This window comes from Cyprinodon variegatus, unplaced genomic scaffold (genome assembly GCF_000732505.1).
Source record: "Cyprinodon variegatus isolate N-32 unplaced genomic scaffold, C_variegatus-1.0 Scaffold69, whole genome shotgun sequence".
Lineage (NCBI taxonomy): Eukaryota > Metazoa > Chordata > Actinopteri > Cyprinodontiformes > Cyprinodontidae > Cyprinodon > Cyprinodon variegatus.
In genome coordinates, this window is record NW_015150522.1 from 390,192 (window position 1) to 416,456 (window position 26,265).

Here is a 26,265-nt window from a genome sequence, read left to right on the forward strand (position 1 = left end):
ATTAAAAAAAAAGGATTAAAATAACTGTGGTCCTATTAACCCTTTGAAACCTGTCTGCAAACGTATGGATGCTTTCAGTAAACCATGGGCTGTTCTAGACAGGGGCCAATGGGGGCCAGTGCCCCTGTAGATCATGTCCTGGCCCCTTTTATGGCCCCTGTACTGAAGACATAATACTCAAAAAAGTTCTAATGATGATACGCACTGGAACAGATGCAGTTACTGATAGGTTCTTTGGATCTATTTCATTTTTTTTCTTTACAAATTCTGTTTTACTAATTAATTACTAAACATGAATCCTATTTTTTTCAAAAAAACAAAAACAAATACTTACATTTTTACAGCTGCATTTATTAGTTTTTCTTGAGTTCTACTTTAGATTTGATAGAAAATGGTCATTTTAACTGAAATAAAGTCAAAAATAAGTAAAATTCCTAAATTATGAATATATATTGACCTAATAAGACATAGAATTTTAATTACACCTAATTGAATAGAAGTTTAACTTCATGCAGTTCTCTTAATATATTTAAATCCCTTGCCCTGTGTTTTTTATTTTTTATTATTTAATTATTTTCTGTCCCCCCATGAAAGCAACACTGGCCCCCTCCTTGCCCCCTGGTACATTTTGGTCTAGAACCGCCACTGCAGTAAACTATCTGTACTGTTCGTGAAAGGTGGGCGTTTTATTTTCTTAAAAGAGCAACCAGCGTGGCACGTTTCATTCAGCCTGTTTCCTGGGAAGGATTTTATTCTGAAAGTGCTTACAAGAAGTAAGTCATTTTATTTCCTTAACTTGATCATATGGATTCATCCAGCAGCGCCACAAAAAGCACACAGCAGTCGTTGCCTCACAGTGATGAGGGATGACAGGAAACTAGAAAGCTCACATTTAACTTATGTTTTTATTTTTTAACATATGCTCAATATCCATCAGGGGAATATATCCAGTGGGATATTTTGTTGTTTGTGTGTTTTTAGTTTTTTATTTCTTATATTTCCATAACTGTATTTTAGAATGGAGACGCATCAGTTTATTGGGAAGGATCCGACTGGAGAGCTTTTACGCACCAAAAACCTCGGAGCGCGCCCTGAGATATAGACACATTTAAGCTGTTACTGCTCTGAGGACTGAACAATGAAGTACGGACTGGTGGTGCTCTCGGCTGGGCTTTCTGGTTTGCTAAGCTTTACCTTCCTTGCTTTGGCCATCGGGACTGATTACTGGTACATAATCGATGGAAATAAACCCAATCACACGGGTCCAAACGACCTAAGTTCACACTCTGGATTGTGGAGAATCATTGAAGGTTTGTGCATTTGATATTCAATTAGTAATACGATTATAAATGCATCAGATTATTTATCTTTCACAAAATATCAACCTTTAATTATCGCGGAACTTTGTCCTGTAATTTGCAATCTTTAGAGGACTTTCATTACTTAACATTTTTCTATTCAAGCAGATATAAATTGAATAAATGTATGAAATACATAAATTGTGGATTTCTTAAAACACATTTTTTTTTTGATCACCTTTTTCATTTTTTTTTTGCTGTTTTTTTTATTGTTTGTGGTGATGCTTAAACACTCTAATCATCAGCATCTCTCAGCCCCTGATTAGACTCTCATCTTCTCGCTGTGCAGAACCCAGGTGCAGAAACAGCCAGATCACCCCTTTTTTTTCATGTGACCAAGTCTAAAATATATATGGAAGCTACTTAAGTGAACTCCAGTATAGTAGCTTTTGTGGGCATTGTGTTTAATGTGCAAAATTCTCAACATTTATCACTGAGCTTTTTCTTTCAATATCATGTCGTAGCCTAAAGGTGAGAAAAGGGATGTTTTGTGAGTGCTGTAATGTATCATGCTTTTAGTCTGCACAGTTTGTGGTCCTTAATGTGTTTAATTGGTTGCTGGTTACACCCACAGTTCTTGGAATAATAGGGAATTACCAACATGAAGCTTTTTATCTGATCAATAGCTGAATATGAAGGGACAGGAATTCTCTGTGTAACACAAACACACTGGGCTGTTTTAAATAGAAAATGGTGGCCAGATTCCTTCTCATTTATCTATTTTTTTTCTTTCATTCTTTTAGTTTTGTCCCCTAACTCTGTCACATAACCTTTTCCTCTGACATTTTCAGGTGCAAATATGAGTTCGGTCATTTCCTCTTTCACGGCTAATATGTCCAGTCTATCAGATACAGAGAAGCATCTTCTAGGTGAGTCTCTTTTCATAAACAGTTGACCAAAAACTTGACCTAAAATGGCTTTTGCACGTAGGCACAATTATCTAAAAGGTAATTTCTTTCAAGTCTGCTTTTAGTAATTTATCTCTGTTGACCAATAAACATTTTTTAGTAGGTTGAAGTTCATTTCATTTTGGATATTATCAGTCTATTCAAACCGCTATGGCAGTTGTAATGCAATGCAGTTATAAGGTACCGTGTCATAATGCATATGTATTTGGTTGCAGCGTAGTCCATGTGTGTGTGTCCTAGCTTAGCTGTGTTTTCTTTGACTGTGTGACAGAGTGTCCTGAAAGCAACAGCCATTTTCCAGTATTGCTGTAAGCCGTTGATGGTACATGATCTAAGCATTAGCAGAAACTCTTGATTCCTTCTTTTGGTTGAAAACAATAGATGGTTACCGCACAATGTTGCACATGTACATGAGGCATGCCAGTAAAAAACTTAAATATTCCACCAAACACAGGTGGCATGTCAGTAAAAAAAAAGTGGAATATGCAAAAAGATAGATGTTTCATGACAGAAAAAAAGTTGAATTTGCAACCAGATGAAAGGGCAATGCCAGTACAAATGTGGAGCATGCCACCAAACACAAGTGGCATGTCAGTTTAAAAAAATGGAATGTGCCACCAGATAGAAGTGGCATGCCAGGTTAAAAAAAGTGGAATATGCCACCAAGCAGAAGTGTGATGGAACTGGAAATTTTTGTAACTGCCATTTTAAGTTGTGTAACTTTATTCTAAAGTTACTTATATAAGTGGCAATAGTTTTAAAGTGGCATAGGAGTTTTAAAACTGGCATACCAGTTTCAGTGGCATTAAAAGTAGCATTTGCATTTTTGAAAGTGCCATGCTAGAGGTGCTGCTGCATTTTGGATTTTAGTTATTTCATCAGTGTACAGAGGTAGATTAGGTAGATGGGTTTAGGGTTTCTGACTAGCACAGTGTTCATTGAAACATTTTGGATGAATGAGCAATTGTTAAGTCCTGCTGGAAAATGAAGACAATTTCACCACAACCTTGTCAGCAGAGGGAAACATTAAAGGCTGAAACACTTCCTGGTTGACAAGTGTACTGACCTTGGACTTGATCAAATAAATTTGACCTACACCAGCAGGTGTAGGTCAAATTTATTCAACCTGGATCCTCAAGTGTTTCAGATTCTGCGCCTCTGCTTTCTGCCTCCACACTCTTTAACCATGTTGAAATTGAGAATTTAACAGTCCATTCTTTTTTCCCCTAACCCAGGCAGTATGCTTCCAAAGTATTTTGCACATAATTTATGGAAAGAAAAAAAAAAACGAGTACTTTATCCTCGCCCACAGTCCACATCTTGTGATTCCCTCCAAGAATCTTTAGTGGCTTTTACCCCTCAAAGCTGCAGTTATCTTGGTGCTCGTATAACCTTTTTCTTATACAATTTCTTCTTCCGCTTTCCATTAGTATACCTATATAAAACTCTACATAATTTTACTGTTGCGCATCAAAGTCAGTATTCTGCCTGGTAACTGTGTAGAGGAATTTGTTGTTGTGGTAGCTGTTGTTATGTGCTAATATACCTTAAATTCTGTATTTTATATCCATAAGCTATAATTGTATAACAAAATAATATTTATGAATTTTATTACTCTGCGTCTAGAAAATCTTAGTTCACATTTTTCCAGATGGGTCATTAAATACTTTCTCACAATATTCTTATTTACAGAGATTAACCTGGACTATGTTCACCAGATAACAATACACCTACAGGGAAATTCTGTGGAGGAACAGTGGTTTGCACTGTCCTCAGATTCGATCAGGGTCCACAGGGGTTTCAAAGAGGCCTTGTTTACAATCTATCTAGAGATAGCATTAAATTATTTGCCGAATGGCTATGTCAGTCATGCTGGTTGATTATCCTCTACTGACAGTAGAAATAAGAGCCCAAAGAAACCCCCGATAAAATCAATTTGGAAGTGTCTGGTGCTTTTACACTTGATTGCACACAGTATTACTCGCAAATACAGTAGTTAAGTTCAGACTGTCTTAACAAACCCCCCCACATATTTCTGTGTCCTGGAAATGTGAATCTTTGCAGGCCTGCACAAAGTGGTGGTCATTGTTCTGCCTCTCAGCCTGGTCCTCCTGGTGTTAGGATGGATTTTTGGGCTTGTCAGCTCGTTGGCCCGCAGTCCCAAGTTGCTGGCTGCATCGGCTTGCTACTTTCTGCTCTGCGGTAAGTTCACCCACAGGTCTTGAAGTGCTGCTAAGCTTGAATTTTTGATGATTGCTTTGTATGTAGGCTACACTAAAGTCGAATACGTGGCAAAAACCATCCTTAAAGTAAACACAGAAAAGGGTTAACGAGTGAAAAGGACCTTGAAAATTCAGTTTCGGTCTCTCTATTGTGAGAAATATTCTTGAGTAGACTGACTGTGATGGAAAAAGCAGTTTTAGTTATACAAAGGTGTAAAGAAAAAATGTTTCAAAAAAAAAAGTATTTTTGCAATTTGCAGACAAAGAAATCATAGTTCATTTTGACATGTTTATTTTTGCCTGTTGTGCTGTGTCAGTGGGTGATGATGATAAATTATTAGGGTAAGATAAGCCATATTAATTTCCTTAAGTGACTGTGTATCAAGAGAATAACAAACTAATGAGCAAAACAAAATAATGGCTTACAGAGTTTGTGAGCACCTCATTACTCCCAACCCTCAAACGCTGTTGTTGCGTTATAAAAGAATTGTATTCAGTCTCTACAAGAAGCTGACACTGCTCCAGCATATTTTTGCATGTGAAGATTACCTGAGTTCTGTTTACAATGGAATTGTTTAAGTATGTACACATATGTTTTTTGTTCCTAGAATAGCCACAGCTAAATCTGTATTCCCTCCTGCATTTTGCTTAATTTGTACTGTTTCCAATCAAAAGGATTTCCAAAAGTTATATCACTGAGATAAATTGGTACTGTAAGCCTTTCATTTTCAAAGTTTTAATCATCATAATGTTGACTTTATTTCCCCCTAATTAACTGTTAGATTGTTTTGGAAGAAAGTCTGTTGTTGCTTGGTTAAGGTCTTGCTTATAATTTTTGCTACATTCTTTTTTATGTTATGTCCCAACTTGAAGCTCATTTAAATTCATGTCCATCGTCGAAATTGGAAAAAGATGTATTAAAGAAGGGCAGAAAAAGTATAACAGCCAAGACAGTCAGTGTACCTGTGAAACTGTGAACTGAAACGTCAGTACGTAACAGACTGAACTAGTGACAATGAAGGCACCATCTCAAATGTGGGTTCAGAAAGAGAACATTTACATGTGATTCATCACGTAATAAGAAAGAAGAGAAATACGAAGTACAGTAGCCTTGAGAATTATCAACTCTAATGGATACAGAATGATTTTCAAGTGCTCTGTGAGGACCTAATGCTGCCTATAATTTAACACAGGGATGAATGTAACTCCAGGCATCACAATTTTACCAGCACTCAGGTAGGCGTTACAGTCTTCACTCCAGCACTGTTACTCTGATGCCCACAAGCAAAAGAACTGCAATTTTCCAGAAATTACCAATATCTCAATAAATTTTAGAGGCATGCAGTAATTGTGCAAGCCTTAAATTTTTCAAATTAATCAGCTTATACTTTATTAAAATCAGTCCTTATTTTAACCAATATTTCACCTATTGTGCATGTTTTATTCTTGAGTTTAGGTGAATTACAATAATGCACTCCAAAAACACCCCCTGTCTAATGATAATTTTCTACCCCAATATAAATAGTTTAACCTAAAGCATTTATCATAAAGCCTTGTGCCACATATCTAAGACAGCATCTTCAGATAAATATGTTCTTGGCTATATGTTATGAAATCATAAACACTGGTGGTGGCCTAGTTGGCCTGGCTGTCAACTCCCCTGTAATGTTGACTTCTACTATGCACATTCTATTCCCTTGCTTTTATTGTGTTATTTAAATTTAAGATGTGGATATTTTTAATGATCCATGTGGCAATAAACCTTTCCGAGTGTGGTTACTGAAGGGGAAGTGTCCTCCCTACCCACGTTTACCCACCCACAGCTCAATGAATTCTGAAGTGGTACCATTTGAAAAGACTTACTGAAGCCTTAACAATAAGCAGACATATATTCATAAGCCATATTTCTGTTTAGAGGTCTTTCTTTGTTTGTTTAGATGAATAACATAATGTGAGGTGAGCATTCTCAGAGGCTGTCAATCCAAAAAAACATGTAATATGTTGAAGTGCCTACCTGGTTTAGTGTTTTCTTACTAAAAAACATTTTTATGTGTCAGAAAATATATATTTTTTAAATTGTTTGTCCACGTTCCACATCAATGGAAAAGCTGAATAAGGATCAATTTTAACGTATTTATGGAAACAGTTGGATACACCAGATGAGGACTGCAAGATGGTTTCTGAAGATGCTGCTTATTTTAAGGCCCATTACCAAAAAAACACTTCAGTGTGGATAATGGCTTAATTGACTTGTTGATGACTGCAGTTTCACAGTAACACTTCACAATATATCTTTGTGAAATATCTGAGTTTTTCTTAAATAATAGATCCCTTTATTATCTTTCAATTTTCCCCCAAATTAAAATGTATGTGTATTGTTTGTGTCAGGGTTGGGTGGAAGTTGGTTGAGGACCCAAATCCAGAGATGAGTTCTTGCAGATTTAATGTTATGTAGTTGGCAGCAGAAATACAAATCCAGGAACAATAAACTAGAAATCAAAACCAGGAGACACCAGGTAGCAGTATTGTTTTCGTCAATGATGATGATGATGATGATGATGATGATGATGAAATTATTTCATTGACGCTCCTTTTTTCATGATGGCAAAAACTTTACGACTCCTGGGTATGAGTTTTCCTCAACGAGACAAAATATTAGCGGGTTGTCAGTCAGACGTTTAAAAGGCATAATTGTGCTTTAATCTGTTACACAAGCTAAGCAGTATCAGCTGTGCTGCTGTGACTTGTTTGGTCATGCAGCCCCCCTGGCGTGCAAAGGTGCACATTCTCCTTGACCACAGCTGGACCATGGCAGCAGCAGCACGGGAGAAAATAACCTGGAATTGCGTGTGCTGAACTCTGACTACCTGTTCTTCCAGCTGTGGTTGTGCAGAAATGCGTCTTTGCGTGGCTTAGCTCAGAATCTGCACTTTTCGCTCCATGCTGATGGTTCTTCCTTCTCTTGCTACTTCATAAAGTATTTAAGTGATCATCCTCTGCCAAGCGCAAAAAATCCCTTTGACTAACTAAGATTCTATTTCTTCCAACTCACAAGAAGCTATACTAAACATTCTTTCATTTCTACCAAAAGGAATCCCTAAATTATATCCAAAGAAAATATTTAATTGCATACTTTTTTATTTTTGGATAAAGAGCCAGGTGAAAAGGCACATAGATCTTTAAATATTTCTCTGTTATTGTTCTCATTTCTATCTATTTAAATGTGATGTAAATGTTTCCTAGTATTGATATTAAAACATTTCCTCCGTTTCCTTTAAATATTTCAACATTTTAATTAAGATATTCAATCGATTTAGGTCTGTTTTGAAAAGACATTACAAGGCAATTATGTAGGTTCTCTCTGTATTTTTTTATGTGAAAAGGAAGTATTTGCTTTGAGATGGAAACCTTGTATGTCTAAAACCATCCCTTTATTGTTCATTTTGTTAGCTTGTGTGTCTTCTACATTAACCAACATAATGTGTTGAACTAGATTTGCTATTTTCACAACGTTTGTGACACACTTTTGTATAAAGTAGGGCATTGCTTCATAAAAAAATTTTTTATTTGAATTCTGCAAATAAAAGGTTGCCATGATGAACTGCACAGCAGCATTGTATCTCCAACAATTGTAGTATCTAGGCTGTCAGTTTGGTAAATAATCTGGTTGTTATTCAAAATTGTAGAGGTCAACTTTTTTTTTTTTTTTGCCATATAAAACTGACTAAAACCTTATTAAGTTTTAGTCCACTAAAACCGATTTAAACTATCACATATCGTAATGACTAAAACTAATAATAGTTTTCGTCCTGAATCTAAGATGGCTGTCAAAAAACACCACTGCCAGGGAAAACCACACATGAAGATCAAAGAAATGAAGAGAAACCAGCAGTGAGGAACTGCACAGGAGGTGTATATATATGGGAGACAGAACAAAGACTGGGGTAATCAGCTAATAGGGAGCAAGTGTGGATAGAAGTAGCTAGAAGCTACAGTAGGGGAAAGGAGACTGGCACAAAGGGACAACAGAGAGCAACACAAAAAACACAACACTGCGTACATATAACCAGAAAACAACTACAATGACACAAAATGGAAAAGAAACCAATTACCAAGAAAACACAGCATGACATAAAAATATAAACTCAAACAGAAACTTCAACTGAACCAAAAAGTCCACAAAGGGCAGAATCGTGACAGTTCTATATTAGGTCCTGCCTCTATACCATTGCATTTAGATAAAGATAATTATAGAATTATGGCTCTTGTTTTTTAGTGTTGATATTTGAAAAAAAATATCTTCTTTCAATAGAAATACAATTGTATGCAGGAAGAAAATTTACTTTACAGGTTGGATGAAAAAGGCATTTTCCCACCAGCCATACTATAAAACTTAGATTTTCTTTCTGTCGAGTGACACATTCCAATTTTCAATGGAGGCAATAAATACAGCAGAGCACAAAGATTGTCCGGAAATTTCAGGATACACCATGGGTGTTACTGAAATAGAAAAAAAAAAGATGCTGTCTAAAAGCAAAAATATCGAAAAACAAAAACTGAAGGACCTAAAACAAACCAGGTGGTATTTTTAACAACCTTGCCCATTCATACGGTTTTATTATACCCCCCAACCCCGCCCCGAGATCCCGCTGATATACCTAGTTAGAGTCATGTTCAAACCACATCAAAGTACCTTCAAACGCTGAGCTCTCCCACCTTCAAAACACCAGTAAACAGAAAAAAGTGAGGTAATGCATTATGGTATTTTTGTGCTGCTTTTATCACGTTGTTTAATGCATTATCACATTTTGATATGTTCCTGTCAGAGATTTGGGGGAGGGTTGTGTCATTTTGCAGTCCCTCTTTTACCACCACTATCATACACAGAAAAAATATCTCTATATTTTAAACGAGCCTAGGTGACCATGAGATGACGGAACATTCTTCTTTTCCAATGCTTTATAGTCAAATAAGGACCATTGCAGACTGCTGTAGCACTTAATTCTTATATTTGTCAAGGTAGTGTTGTAAAGTCTTTATACTGTATACTGTAGAGAGAAAAAGAACAAGCAGTTGTGAATTTTAAATATCACTAATTACGTTAAGTAAATAGAGCTGCAGATTGTGAAGCTTGAAGTGTTTTACCCTTGCAGCATGCCCTACATCTAAAGGTCAGTTCGAATTGCATGTTTAATGGCAGAATACAAAGATGTTTTGCTCATGACAGAAATTTAATTGTATTATTCTTGTGCTCTCACCCCTGGAGTAACTATTAGCAAGACAACTCCTCAGTCCACTGCAAAGCACAAGAGAAAAAGAAAGGAAAATGATCACAGATAAACTACTGAACATCTAGTCGCCATCCGAAAGGCAGCCTTACAGCACTGTTCCATTGTGTGGAGTCAATGATCAGATTATATTTTTGGAGGCAGCAAACTGAGATAATTTGCATATGACTGGGGAATAAATTCACAAAAGCTGCTCTGCTGTTGTATAATTGCAGTGACCATTGTTGCCTCACAGCATGAAGACCTTTTGTGTTGTTTACTCTTAGCCAAATCAATCAAGAAATTCAAAAACTTTATATGGTTACAGGAAATAACTTTCCTCAACTATGATATTTCCAGTTAAACATAATTGCTTGTTTTTGTTTTTTTGTTTTTCTTTTAAGTAAAAAGAAACTTTAACTCATAAAAAAAAAATACTACTTTAGAAGAGTTTAAATCCATATCGATTTTTTATCATAAACAATGCTGCTTAACTTTGCTAAGTTTTTTATTGTTAAACTGAAATGTTGCTTCAATTTGGGGAGTGAGCTCAGGTTTTCCAATAAACTGAAACCAAGCATAATTTTGCAGCTGTTGTTTTTTTTCCTTTTTTTCTCTTAGCAGTGTTTTTATAGCATAATTGGCTCTTAGTAATAAAGTTGTTTCACAATTTGTAATTAGTCTAGCATTGTCAACTGTTTATTCAGTCGCTTTAGAAAAAATATGACGCTAATAATTATGAATTTCTCAAGAGAGACAAAGAGGTCCCACAATCAAACAGTTCATCTTTCCTACTCTTTATCAGGATACAAATTATACGTACACCAAGATTTTTGCTTTCATTTTCTTTAATTAACTGATCTAGAAATTGAAACATAAATAATACAAAAAGACAGTTCTAGCAGATGGGAGGTGAAAGTTACCTTTGTTCTGTAGAAGACAACACAATAAACAGGTCAGGATGAAACTGCTGGCAAAGTTTAATGCAGGTTACTCTTAAATTATTTCAAGCCTTCCTTTTATGTTTCATGTGGACTGTCCAATTGATCATTAAAACCCTGACTCAATCAGAAAATCAAGTTAGAAATTTCAGCATAATCATGGACTCAGACCTGAATTTAAACAGTCATATTAAGTCCATTACATCACTGGCCTTTTACCATCTAAAAAACTTAACTAAACCAGACTTGGAGAGATTAATCCATGTATTTGTTTGTCTCCAACAGGTTAGACTTTTTTTAACTACCTGCTCACTGGCCTTCTCAAACGAGCTGTTAGACAACTACAGTTGATCCAAAATGCTGTTGCTCGAGACCTGACCAGAACCAGGATTTACAACCACATTAGTCCAACGCTCCGGTGTCTGCACTGGCTCTCTATGGCTTAGAGAATAGACTTTAAAAAAGCTCTACATGTCTACAAGTCTTTTCAGGGTTTAGCACCAAAGTACATCTCTGACATGCTATAGCCGTATGAACCATCTAGGGCCTTGAGTGTCAAGGTCTGAGAACCCAAATCCAGAGGTGGGGAGGCAGAGGTGAGTTTCTTGAAGATTTAATGAAATGACTTACTGTAGTACTCACAGGCAACTGAGGCAGGAATCCAAAAATCCAACAGAAAAAAAATACAGAAAAAAACAGAACCTTGGAGACATCAGGGGAAACAAACATGAGAAGCCAAGAAAAGACGAGGAAAGACGAGGAACCAGCACAGAGGAACTGCACAAAGAGAGTATTTATGGTAGACTGAACAAAGAGAGGACTAACGAGCAGATTGGGAGCAGGTGTGAAGAGAGCAGTCTAGGAAGGAGCTAGGGAAAAGGAGAGGGCAACAAATAAAAACCTAAAAGCTCAAATATATCCAGAAAATACAACAAAATAGGAAATAAACCAATAAAACTAGAAAACATGGAGCAAAGTAAAACATAACAGAACCAAGACCGTGACACTGAGATCCTTAGGGAGGGGTCTCCTGGTGGTCCCCAGAGTCACCATTAAACATGGTGAGGCTCATTTCATTTTCAATGTATCCTTCAGGTCTGGAACAGCCTCAGTTAGGACGTAAAACAATCCTCAACCCTAACTATGATTAAGTCCAGGTTGAAAACATGCCTATTTAGCATTCCCTATGGGGAATATGTATTTTTATATATTTCTATTGATTTAATTTGTTTTATTGTGTTTGTATTGTAGGTATTGCTTTGAGGCACATCAAGTTGCCTTGTGCATGAAATGTGCTGAAAGTTGCCTGAGGTTTTATCTTGTAATGTGGAAAATATGGAAAAAAGTTTAAAGGGTATGAATACTTTTTGAGTAGCATTCAATAGACCAACCTATCTTAAAACATAGCGCCCTTTTTGTGAGCTGCTGACTTTATCCTGGCTGCTGACCCCATCTATCCTTTCGATGACAATAACATATTAACACCTGTCAGTGGGCTCAAAGCCACTTTTCACTGGAGAGGGTTATGCTCCTTTGAACAGGCTTTAAATCTATAGGCATGCACACATCCACAAACACACACTGACAGGAGGTTAAAGTAAGAGGGCAAAGTGACTTTATGCCTTTTTCTGTTCTTTTTTATTTCTACCGTGCTGTGCCGAGAGATCTCACTATTTACAAATCGCAAACATTTTTCTTCTTGACATTTGAAAATGCAGATTGATAAAAAAAAAAAAAAACAGAAAGAAACCCCAATAAATGAATAGTAATCATACTCTCAAAAAATACTGTATAAAAAACACAAACTTTCCTAGAAAAGGACTGTATCATTAATATGTTTTTAATGCTTCCTAGAAGGCTTAAAATGCATCACATAGCAAATATATACATAGCAACTAACTTTCTATCTCTATGTCTTTGCATTTACGAGGGGCGTTCAATAAGTAATGCCCCTAACACACTTCCAGTTGTTTGATCTAGTTGAAATTTGTATGTGCGATTATTTAAATCTTTATAGATTTAAGTGGCAAATAACAGCTCTGAACTAATTGCGGTTTCTAAATTAACAGATGTTTGAATTCAGTCAAGTCTGAAATGGAGCCTGTTGAGTATCAAGCAATGATCTGGGTTTTTGTATTTGAAAGGACGTACACCACGGGATACTTGATGATGATGCTCCGTCATATGACCTTATAAAACATTTTACAAGGTCAATGTCTTACAAATGCTCAAAAAAATAAAGGGAGCACGTAAACAACACACTATAAATTAAATCAAATCAAACTTCTCTGAAATCAAACTGTCCACTTTGGAAGCAATACTGATTGACAGTCAGTTTCACGTGCTGTTGTGCAAATAGGATAGGCAACAAGTGGACATTATTGGTAATTAGCAAGACACTCAATTAAGGAGTGGTGAAGCAGGTCTGGATCACAGACCACTTCTCAGTACCTATGCTTTCTTTCTGATATTTTGGTTATGTTTTAATTTTGGTGGTGCTTTCTAGGGATGCACCGATCTGATATTTTTATCGGTATCGGTCCAGATATAAAGAAATAAAACTCGGTATCAGTGACAATTGACCTGATATAGGGGCCGATCTATTCATTCTAACTCTATGTTATGCTCTGCCATCATGCAGCGCAACAACACAACACGGACATATTTTTTATGGAGTGAGCGAAAAAATCTGTGGTGTGGAGGTTTTTCACGCACGGTCGGCCTACTAGCCCAATGGCTACGTGCAATATTTGTGGGAGAAATGTTCCGAGGGGCGGTGTTAAATCTTAAAATTATAACATCATCAACTTAATGAAACACCTCCCGAAATTTCATTACAGGGAACATGCAGAGATTATTGGACTCGGTAATAAGGAAGGAAGCAGCGGGAAGCAGCCAACTTTGATGGAAGCAAAGCAATAAAGTGAAATTTTGTGCACAGTTGTTAAATAAATGAGTCATAACATTTATATTTGGGTTGTTTTTCTTTTTTTTTTTTTAGAAAAGGGATGTCAAATCATATGCACAGAAGAATGATCCAAGTTGTTTTTTTTCACACAATAAAACAATTTTTTTAGGTAATAATTCAGTGCTGTTTTTTGTATCGGTTTTGGCCAACGTCAAACTTCAAATATCGGTATCGTATCGGAGGTGAAAAAAGTGGATTGGTGCATCCCTAGTGCTTTCACACTTGTTGTAGCATAAGATGGATTCTACAACCCACACAAGTGGCTCAGGTACTTCAGCTCATCCAGGATGGCACATTAATGCAAGCTGTGGCATGAAGGTTTGCTGTGTGTGTCAGCGCCAGAGGCTGCAGGTGCCCGTTAATGAAATAGATTTCTACTGATGATTTTATGTGATTTTGTTGTCAGGACATTCAACTTTTTACAGAACAAAATATTCAATGTGAATATTTCATTCATTCAGATCTAGGATGTGTTCCCTATATTCTATTTAACAGTGTATATTAAACGAATTAAACACTTTATATTCAAAAAATGATGGCTCAATGAAAGGTAATTTGAATATTTATGTGGAGTTGTAACTTTCAAAGCCTCATAAGAACATATATTCTGTTATATTGACCAAGACTGTATAGTTTGAATGCCTAAGAAATTGGAAATAAACTGTTTTTGTTTGGCTGTTGCATTTTTTTGACAGCTGGGTTAAAACAACAATTTGTTCTACACTTTTTAAGCCAAAACAGAAATATTTTTTCCACAGCCACAGAGGAATTATTTGGCCACAGGCATGAAAATGAGCTCCTGATTCTGTGTGGTTCTGTTTGTTTGACCGCCGTGCTCTCACCTCCTATCTGTCAGAAACGCCTGCACTCTGTCTAAATTGGCTATAGAAAATTGATGCATGGACAGTTTTATATCATAAATTACTGTGATTACAGCACACAATGATGAAGCATAAAAACATGTGCAGAAAAAATTCATTGCACATCAAAGCGGTGTATGAAATTCTCTGTTCTAGGAAGAAAAGAATGTGTTAAAAATGGTTTGATCTGATCTTATTCAAATGCAGCTTTCTTTTTGTGTCTTGCATGTTAACAGGTCTTTTCACCCTGTCAGGGGTCAGCATCTACATCAAGTACTCCAATCAGGCCATGGAGGAGATTCAGCGGATTGTGCCCCCTGAAAATCTTGCCTTTGTTCAGGTCTCTTTTGGCTGGTCGTTAGCCTTGGCCTGGCTCTCCTACAGCCTGGAAGTGGCAGCAGGTCTGCTCTTGTTGCTGGCTGCCAGAATAACTCAACTAAAAGGACATTATGATTCTGGTGTCGCCATAGCCATGTTTTAGTGAAATTATCTACTAGCCTTCTTAAAGGGAGTTTTGTTGGCTGTAGTAGATTTTTAATTTGTTAATAGTTAGAATGCTTGCAAGGGGCCAAAAATGTTGAGCAAAAACTATAAACTGTTTTGCAGTTTCTTTTAGCAGACACACAAAGAAGCCGATTTTCAATTTCCTAAATTGCTTCAATGTTTTCTGAGCTATAAATGGATACTAGTTCTTGGATATATATATTTCAGTCTTGTTGCCATTGCTATCAGTTTTCTTTTATAAAGAGTTAGGTTGCTTAAGGGGGAGAGCAAGGCAATTTTATTTGTATAGCAACATTCAGTACATGGACAATTCAAAGTGCTTTACATGAATTAGATAATAAAATAGAAGACAAATAAAAGCAGAAACGAAAGCAAAAACATTAGTAAAACAATCGGACCACAAAAAGCGGAGTAAACGCAAGTTAAAAAGACCAAGAACAAAAAGTAGTTTAAAAGCCCAAATCGTAGCGTAAGCTTGCTTTAGCAAACACACAAATAAGCTGACATGAAGGTGTAATTCTGAGCTGCTTTTTATTTTCTTTCTGTTAACAGACTTTGCCTGAAGTCATTTTCTTCTTAACAGAAGAGGAACAATCTACCGTAGTCAAGCTAATGCAGAGAAGCATTATTCCTTGAATGTATTTTTTCAGTATTTCTCATATGCAGTGGTTTGAAATGTGTTCACCTCTTCACAGAGTTCTGCTATTATCATTACTTTTATATACATACTGTATATATACAAAAACCAGTTTCTACTGTAATTATTTGCTTTGTTTAGATAAAAAGCTATCATAACCATTCATTTTTCACATGGTGTAACATGGATAGTGGTGATAGCTATTTCATAATTACTCAGGTCATCTCTGTCTGATATTAAACCTTGTTTGTCGAGCAAAAACATTTAAGAGTTACAAACAAAAACAGAAGAAATGTGTAATTGGAAAACACCTGTTTATTGCACAGTAAATTTTGTTTCATTTTATAAATCGCTGCTATCTTTCAGGATGAGCCCAGCAGTATTAAGGCAGGCAGCGGTGTGGCGAAATGGCTTTATTTTCATTTTGATGTATGCAGACTCTTAGCCCTGAATAGGGCTTGGCATTTTCTCTACCCTGTTTTCCTGTATATCTATGGATTGCAAAGGTGCAGTCATACATTTAATTTATTGTTTTTGTCCCTAGATATTAGACCCCTGCTGTTTGAGAAGTGATGTACTCTCAGATTTTGCAAATAGAACAGCTTCTGCAATTGAAATTGCATGTGTCATTGGAAATCTGGACTTCATCCCTCTGATATGTTCTGCAGTACCAAAAAGATTCAACATTGGAGCTGAGAAGCAAAGTCATGCCTCTCCATTTCAAACCTGTACTGTGTAGTTACTAGAAGTTAATCAAACTATGAAAACAAAGTGAAGGATACAAGTCCTCACTAATATGCTTTTTTTAAGCAGAGCAAAAATACCGCTTTACCGTCTCCTATATGGCTGTCAGTTATCTGTAGACTAATATTCTATGAAGAATGTTCAATAAAAACATAATGCTGCTATCTTTACAAAATACAGCATGAACTGTGTAACATATGTGTTGTTTTATTGTAAAAAATCTCTGATTTAGTATTCGTAAATATGAACAATTCAAAACACCACTCAGTATACCGAGTTGGTTAAAAAAAAGGCAGTGATCTGTGATTCTTACGATGATCTGAAGCACCACTTTATGGTGTGATTTATGCACTCTATACTTGTTCTCTATACTCTATATTCTGTTTACAATGTGGTTTTCATAGAATAATAATGAGTCCAGTCAAATTTAGATCAGCTTTGTTTTGAATAGATTGAAAATCTGAATGTCAGCCTGTGAATGTAAATGAAGCACACTGGGAGTCTGGTAGAAAATAAATTGCTGTATATAAAAAAAATGTACCACCAGACAGCACAAGAAAGCAATGTTTCATCAGCATATACACTGTTGTCTATAAAAAAAGTGTATGAAATGTATGAATTAAATCTCTTTCAGATGACTCTGGGTCTAAAAAAGCTGGTTATTTTTAGTCATAGAAACACTTACAATGGTAACACACTGTAAAAGAGGAGATCAGTATTTCCCCCCACGATGAATTAAGTGGGACAGTTTTCACCACCCTCTTATCAAAGAGTGTATGGGATCGAAGGTGTAATGGGGAACAACATCTAAGCTGTTGTTGAAAATACATAGAAAGTTTTTTGCAGCTATTCCTGGAGTTTTTTTTTTCTTTTTCTCTGGTCTGAAAGAAGGGTTTTCCTCAATAGCTAATTTTCTTGCAAAAACAATACCTTTTGAACTTTTATCATGTTTCACTGTTCATTGTTTCACTTATCCGGCATTGTGGTGGCTGGGGGGTTTTCTCCAGGCCGTCTCCGAGCCTTTGCTCTTGGGTTCCCTTTGGGCGTCTGGAGCTTTGGGTCCCCCAGTGCTCACCTCAGTGCTCTGTAGGGGTGCGTCTTTGACTCCTCACAATCACCATTGAGCATTTTTCATTTGGATAAACTTTACACGCACAAGTGCACTCTCACAAACAACTACAGGTGCTTGATTCCAGGTACTTAGAGATTCACTTCCATACAGAAAGGCCATATTCTGACCTTCAGCTACCACAGTATACATGTCAGATTAAATAATACTACTTACACTTCAGCGGTAGTATCAAGGTGTTACTTTATTGAATATCTTATACTATATCCATTGGTTGTGCTGTTCTTTTTACATCTCTTTGCAGGTGATGAAGCAGACTGAATATTTGTTATCGTTATCTCCTCTTTCATCATTTCATCTTTTTTTTCTGTTTTTCCTTTCCTGTTATACTTACATTGCAGTGTCCATAAATCTAATACTCCCTGCATAAAGTATAATAAAGCTATTTACATGCATTTATCAAGCAGAACAGTATGGCGATAGATGTACTGCTCCACTTGTGAAATTAAAATCTGTTGGGCTGGTTGGCTTTTAGGCATCAAGACAATTATACTTTTTGCCACATTACCAGAAAGGACACTGTAAAAAAATAAAAATCAAATAAAAAATGCTGAAGTTTAATATACAAATACCAAGTGAAAACATTATGGCAACAACCATAATTTTAGGCTATCATCAAACTAAGCTGTATATCAAGACACAGAAAAGAAGGCGGGGGGGTATATTTACAGTCAGCCTCCCCCTACTCACCGAAGTATAAGGAAAAACCACTTTAAATTGACTAAATACATTATTTTGAGAAAAAGGAAATAGTTTTGTTTCTTTATGCCAAAGCAAATGGCTTTTAATTAAACATATAATCTAGATCACAAATGTGGATGTTGTGTTGAGAAACTAATTACTATATTGGGGAAGATATTTTGGTTAGACTTAGAGCTCCATTAGGGTAAAAAGATTACAACTGGCCAGATGAAATTGGCATGGGAGCAGAAAGCTGAGGAGGTAAAAGACAAAATTCAAAGGCTGTTTTATCCTCTCAAGATAGCAAACCCAAACTCTTTGCAATCTATTAGTATTGATTAAGATTATGTTAGAATTATGTGGCACATAATTGTGAAGAGGAGTAAGTTAGGTTTTTGAAAACATTTTAGTTATTAGCGATTGAGACAGAGGTGATCCTTTGTATTAAGACTTCTTTAGACCAACATACATAAATAAGACCCAGAGCATCCTTTGCCCTCAGATATGACTATAAATGTACTGTAGCAGAAACAGTTAAAATGAATGTTAGATCAGTAAAAAAAACAAAAAACAAACAAGATTTTTAAAGACCAGACTTCCTTAGTAGGCTGTTAAAAAATAAAAAAATAGAATTAAAATGCTTTATTTGCCTTAATGGGATGTGCAACAAACCTTAATGCAGCCCAGTAAGTTAATCAAAGCCCAAACTGTGAGACATGATGGCCACTTGGCTGTCTGTGTTACAGTTCCTGGGTTAGTAATCATATCTCAGATTGTACCAAGAAGAGAGAGTGATAAAAGAGCAACCCCGGCACAGACCAACCCATATAAATGAGTCTTGCTGAAATCCCATTAAACTTTTATGAAACATAGTAATTCAATCCGCTCTGCAAAACTTGACTCTGAACCATCATTCTTTACTCACTGCCCTTGTCTTTGACAGAGTACAATAAATTTGACCCAGACAACCTCCTTCCTCATTTTAAAAATGTTTTTTTGGTTTATTGAAACCAATTTCCCTAAACAGAATTTCTTGTTTCCAAAGCTTGAATGTAACGTCAAAAGAGCATTTATAAAAAAAAAAAAAGACACATGGTCTTCTATAGCCGTCAGCTGTCTTTGTAAACAACAAATGAAAGTAAAGTGAAGGTTGCACTCAGAACCCCAAAGTTCTCTGGTTAGAATTCTGCACTTTATTACCAGTGAGGCAGGGGAGTTTATTGCTTATTAATACATTCAGTAAGAGTGCTCATAGAGTTAATCGAATTCTTGAAGTTCATATTTCAAAAATGGCAAGAGTGGCAAGAAAAGAGCTCTTCAAATGCTGGTTTGAGCCATTAAACATGAATCAAATAAGTGCAATAGATTTCCTGTACTCCACAAAATGAACGTGCTGCACCTAAATCCATAACCACCAGATGTTGGTTTTTCTATCTTGTCCATCATGTTGATGAACAAGACACCGGGGCTTTGGAAAAAAAAAAACTCAACAATGCCAAAAGGGACAACAATATCTCTTGCTTAATGTAAAGTAGATTAAAGAAACACTGAGACAGATGTTGCAAGTGGAAAGAGCTATGTCTCAGAGCAAAAACAGAGAGATTTCCCTGCAAAGAAAGTTCAGTACTTACATTTAATCTCTAAAATGTTATTTTATTTCAGCAATTAAAACAAAAAAAAAATCATTAATATCCATATACAGAGTGTAGATTGATGTATTTTATGCTTAACAACTAATGAAAACCTAAAAACTGTGTTCTAATGTTTGGAAGAGGCTTAACTCCTGTAATGCAGCAGCTGTAACCCATCCTTAAAACACAAAAAAGGTACAATTTAAGTATATTGCAAAAGGCTTACTCCATTCGCAATGACAAGTAGTATCTTGCTATCTTGTGTCACTAAGTGTGCATTAATATGAATGTTTGTTACATATAAATCTAAATCACCCAAGCCTAAGTCTAAGTCTGTTTTAGCCATGTACAGTAGCATCTTTTATGACACATTTTGAAATGAAATGTATGCCGCCATTATGCAGCTAGATTTGAATAAAACTGAATTTTGGGTTTTTATCAGCCATATGCAACACCAGCAAATGAACAGAGCAAAAGACTTGAATTGTATCTCTATGCAACAACCTTAGTGTATAGATTAGGAATTTCATTGCTGAAATGAATTTACTTTTTAATAGAATTCTATATTTAGATTCATGCATGTTTTCACATATTTTTGCAGCATAGTGCTGGTTAATGGTTTCACAAAATAATAAAGTATGAAAAGATCAGTTTTCCATCATACCATTTCTGTTGTGTAATCATTTTTATATATATATATTCTAATCTCATCTGAGAGAACCCCTCGCGACCCCGCTTGGGGTAAGCATGATGGAAAATGTATGGATGGATGGATCTGAGAGAAGGGGGTTAGATCCCTCTGGTTTTAGGTAGCTACAGCATCACTATTCCTCTTAAAGCAACTCCGTATATATGCTTGCTCTGCAGGAAGTATGATGGCTAAATGTTCCCTCTTTAGCCCTTTACAAAGACCATGAAGAACGCACTGCCTTAAAGTCAACAATATGGGAATATTTTGGCTACTGCAAGAGGATAGATAAAAATGGCTTGGAGGTTGACAGTTACCCTCCATGCAAAGCTTTGAAAAGCTGGTGGAAGCAGTACATCTAGAATCACAGCAGATCAGCTACAGCATCACCCATCACTATTTGCTAAATTCAAGGTAAAGTATATGCCGTCTTGTAATAGACAAGCTAGAATCAGCTAGGATCAGATAAAGGTGGTGAAAGAAACACCAGCGTGTTAGTGATGAAGACAGCTTGATGATGGTGCTGGTTGCAAGTTTTATCACCAGAGGGTTTTGGAGTTGTTAGATTGTGTACTTAATTAGTTGTAAAAGGCGAAAATACTAAATGCCTCTGTAGCTCTTTTATACTTACAATTCATTTAATTATTTATATAATTATATATATTAGTGGTGGGCATAGATTTATTTTGTAATCTAGAATAATCCCACTTGGAATTGATTTAGATTAATCTAGATTAAAATTGCTCATTTTATTTCAGCCAAAGAAATTGATGATATATGTGTGCTCCCTAAATAATAACCTGTTCAATACATTTTCCCTGAATCAAACTGCATCCATGTTTAACATGTTCTCAGCCACAGGCGGAGTTTCAGGGTCAGACATTTTTAATGATCACACAGATCCCTTCACTTTTGAAAAAGTTCATCAACAAACATCCTTCTTTGCCACAATCCTTTACTTTTCATCAAATCATCACTGAAGTTTTTCTACATGTTACGGCTACTCTTGCAACCTAATGAGTTCACCCCCCCACCCGAAAAAAAAAAAAAAGCCAGAGCAGTTTTTAGTAGAAGCTTTTTTGACTCACTCAAACATAAATAGCACCCCAGGAGAGTTTTTTTTTTTTTTCTGTTTTCAGAAGTTGTTTTCTTTACTTATAAAAAATAATAGGAATAATCTCCAAGTTGACATACAAAAAATCCTCACTCCTTCGCCAACCAATCAGATCAACCACACCAGCTGCTTCTGCTTGTTAATCGCAGCAGGAGGCGGACTGACAAGGATGAGGGTCAATTAAGATAAATAAATAAATAAATAAGAATAGAGCATTCACATAATCTTGGATCTGTAAGATTAATAATTTAGTAAAAAATGAAATCAATCTAGTAAAAAATGAAATCAATCTAATTCTTAAGAGGCTCCAACAGCAGAATATATATATATATATGTTCCAAGTATATATATACTTGGAACACAATAAAATCTCCTGATGTGATGCATTACATCAATAACAAGGCAGTTTACCCTCATTTGTCTTAGTTAGCTGAAACAGTGCTGTCCTCTCACATCGAGACTTTGTAGACCAATTGAGCTTGATCGCGTCACCAGCCAAAATAATTTATAATGCGCACTACGAGGAGTGAGACCCTGCAAGCAAGTTAGATTTGGAATCGCACCTGTGATCTAAAAATCTGTTTTCCCCAACAATTAAATTTGATTATGAATTTAGAGATTTTGGTTATTGATGTATGGTAGGATGTAGGTTAAATTCGCATTTAGAACAATTGGGTATCAAAAAGTGATCCACATCAAAAGCTTAAGATCAGCCCACAGCTCAGCAACCATTTGTTATTTTGTTTTTTAACTCAGAAATGTCAAGATAACTCATTTTATAATTGTAATTGATTCAGTTTATTTACCGGTATATAGATTACAATGCACTAACCCAGCGAAAACCTTTTTTACTAAGCTTATAATGCCATCAGATTCTCATAGCTGCCCATGCCTCAAATCAACCTTCCCATGAAATGTTAAATCTAAATTGCATCCATCTAATTGTAAAGTAGGCATCTAAGTAATTAAATGCCATATTCTGCTTTTTAAAACCTATATCCACACAAGTATGAGTCCCTGTGTTTTTTCAAACATGGACACCTGCTCCATAACACATTGTGTTATTCCAGTGGTGTTACTGAGGAGTGTGCAGAGCCAGAAGAGCACAGGATTGAGTAGTCTCATAAACCAAGGAGGGACTCTGGTCCCTGGGGGAACATGAATGAGTTGTGTTTCATCTTCCCAGGAACCACTTAAAAGGTTAATTAGACTTGTGCCTCGTTCTTCGGGCACTAATAGTAATTGCATGTCTCTGGAAACTAGGGTTCCCTGGATCTCATTTACATTATTTCCCTCCATGACAAATGCACTTTGTTTTTGTCAAACTATGAAGCAGGTGGGAAATTAACCAAAAACTAACACTGATGTGAACACGGGGAATAAAAAAAAAAATCTATTATTTTAAAGCATGAGGTAATAAAAATTATCTAGCACTATATTAACACAGTCTTTTCAGAGCTTCAACCGCCTAAACAGAAGATTAAATAAACAAGGCTGTAAATATTATAAAAACCGAGTCGTCTGTAATCAAATCTGATATGATACGCTACTTCAATGCGTACATTAACTCTTAAATGCCTGGAGCCCTCTTGTAATAACAGTTTAATCTTTGCAGGATGTTCAACATTTTGCACAGAATGCAATGGCATGCCAAAGCTCTCTAACCCTTGAATTTGTCTTTATTTTGCTGTTTTACAAAAATAAATCATCAGTGTATTCTATTGGGAGTTGATTTGAACAGATGAACATTAGTCAGAAAAGCTGCTTAAAGGCCCATAATTTCTCTAGAGGAGCTGTTGAAATCCACAGCTTCGGCTGATTTTTTTTTAGAGAAGTAATCATTGTTGAGGAAAAGGAAAGATGGGAGATCCACTTTTTGTTTGTCCTAATCAGGGAATCAGCAAATATCTAAATGTGTTCCCTGTTCAGATTTAATTAAAACAAACCCAAAGGTGGATAAAACTTCAGATCACTCAGAAACATAACATGTCACTAACAGGACAATGTTGTAATACGGGACATGGAAACTGCTCAGAGCTAGGGTCAAGATGTATTCAACTGAGCACAGACAAATCCAAGAAGAAATCTCTTAAAGGGGGCAAATATTTGACACAGGGAGGATGATTCTTAACAATTACAACCACTATTGACAGACCACAGTTGTTTTGATCCCAAACCCACCTTATGCCTCTGAAAGGTGCTGTAATTTGAATGGAGCACCAGAACCTCAGTATTTCTAAACAAAAACATTTTGAAATGTTATGAGTGAAGACAGACCGACTTTCATCCATTGACATTCATCTGACAAAAAGGAATCAAAATAAACGTTTGTCTTCTACGATAACATTTTACCCAGCCAGTTTTCTTCCTTGCTTCTCTTTTTATGTTATGTAATACCTTTGGTATAAAGTATTATTTCTTTTTACTTACTGTTTTCTGATGTCTTCATTTTGTTTGTCCTCTTAATTTGTAGCCGAACTAAAATATAGTAAATGAATATTGATTTCTTGAGACACAATAGCATCTTCATGTATAATCGGTCTCAACAGCTTAAAAGGTTTTACTCTGTATTATAAATGTTTTGAGCTGTATGTCAATACAGCTGATTCTTATTATGTCTGGAAAGTGAGGTAGTGCATTTATGAATTTATAGTTATTTGAGTTCTTGGTTTTAATAATGATAATGAACCTATAGTGTGATTGATTTCTTTCTCTCACTGTCTTTTCTCTTGTCACTCATACCATGTGGTGCAGAGTTATTTAGCAGGGACTTGGTTATACATATTTATGCTTTGTACTACCAGAATTAAACTTTTATCTGATGATTCTAAGCTGCAGTAATATTATGCTTTCCTTCAAGTATGATTACGACTCAGAACAGAGGGACCCAGTATTCAGGCAGACAGACAGTGGGATTACTCAAAGAGCATTTATTTATAACTGGCAGAGCTGAGTAGGAGCAGCTAGGGCATCTAGAGCCGGAACCTCTACAGGAGAGAAACACAGGTTAGTGACCATAATAATCTGAAGGTGGTATGATTATGCATCAGTGACCCACTAACCTGGTTTATAAATTTGGTCCTTGCACAGAGAATGAGGTAGGATCTAGCCGGTGGGCTGCCAACAAGATGCTGCGGGCGCCGCCCAGACTGTCCCTAATGCTGCAGCCCCAGAGAGATCTATTTGCCAGGTCAGGCAAACAGATCAGAACAGGAACAAGCAGGTTCAGAGTTCCAGGAGATCAAAGACGGTTCAGGCAAAACGTTAAGATGGGAACAGGCAGGTTCAATAGTAGAGAGGCAGAACAGGCCAGGATCAGGAAATCAAAAACACAGAGGAACTCTAAAAACACTTTCACCTCTGGCTAGAGAGAACAACATAATCTGCCCTGATGGCTGGATTCAAGCATCTTAAATAGAGGCACGAGCAGGTATACCAGATAAGCAGGGATCAGTGCCAAGATCATAATATCTTCTTAGACTTCCTTTATTGTCATTGCACGAAAAAAACACAAGGTGAATCTCGACAATGAAATGTCGATTACTTGGCTACCAGTGTAACAGAGCTAAGACCTTCTTCCTGCACAATAAATATGTTTTCTATAACTAAGAGCTAAGAGCTAGCTATATACAGTGTAAAGAAGTACATATATATATATATATACATATATATTGCACTGAGTTATTGCAAAAAGAAACATTAAGTTCTATGGTCTAATATGCTCCTTTCTAAGGGGCAAAATGAGAGGCCTGTGAAGGTGCTGTGTTGAACTGTTTTTTTTTTTCTTCTAAATCCAGATACTCTTTTCTCCACACAGAGCTGTGCCAGGCTGGTCAGCTTGCTGGCCATTTAAAAATGGATGAGTAATGAGGTGTGGACCTTTAATGGAGTGCAACTCTTCCCTTTTATGAAGGTAGTGGTGTTTTAGAGTTACCTGGCAATTCATGATTAATCAGTGCATCATGTCTGTTAACCAGTCAACTGAAGTCTTGAAAAATGGACTAACCCATATCCGCATGTAATCCTGGTGTTATTTATTCAATGGCAGAAAGGCAGAGGAGTAAAATGTTTTCTACACTTAACACATTTACATTAAAACTAATGTTTAATTCACACTGCTTAATATATATGCAATTAAATGTTATTGCAGCTGTGGAGAACCCAGTGCTTATTAGAATTTTACTAATCCATATGATGCCCAACTTTCTCATCCTGAAATCTTGAATGCTGTGTAAGGTTCATGAGATTTATACATTGCCATAGAGGTAAGCCGTCTCACACATTTCCGACCCTAAATAAGGATGAATTAAGGAGGAGGACTTGGATGCACAGAAGTAATAGGTTTATTTTCTTCACGGCTCTCCCATCCTTTATTTGCTGTAATAAATCTTGTCTCACTGATTTTCTTTCCTTCAGGCCAACAAAGACGTATTGCCTCTATGGAGGTAAAACCTTATCCTTATCTCATCTGTGCAGCCCTTTCCTTTTAGAGCTATCCAGCAGATGGTGAACACAATCCATATGAGGTTAGTAAGGGTAAACACAGCCAACAAATTATGAAGAGAAGGCATGAGGTGAATCACGTGTGAGATTTTTTTTTTTTTTTTTTTTTT

General features: G+C 36.2%; 1 protein-coding gene across 1 annotated transcript; it reads left to right on the forward strand.

Annotated features, from left to right (window-relative positions):
- The first annotated feature begins 862 nt into the window (after positions 1-862).
- tmem235 (transmembrane protein 235) lies at positions 863-16,994 on the forward strand. Its single transcript, XM_015372146.1, has 4 exons — positions 863-1,310; positions 2,150-2,227; positions 4,331-4,468; positions 14,761-16,994. The coding sequence occupies exons 1-4, from the start codon at positions 1,139-1,141 to the stop codon at positions 15,003-15,005; spliced, it is 633 nt and encodes a 210-aa protein (XP_015227632.1). The 5' UTR covers positions 863-1,138; the 3' UTR covers positions 15,006-16,994.
- The last annotated feature ends 9,271 nt before the right edge of the window (positions 16,995-26,265 follow it).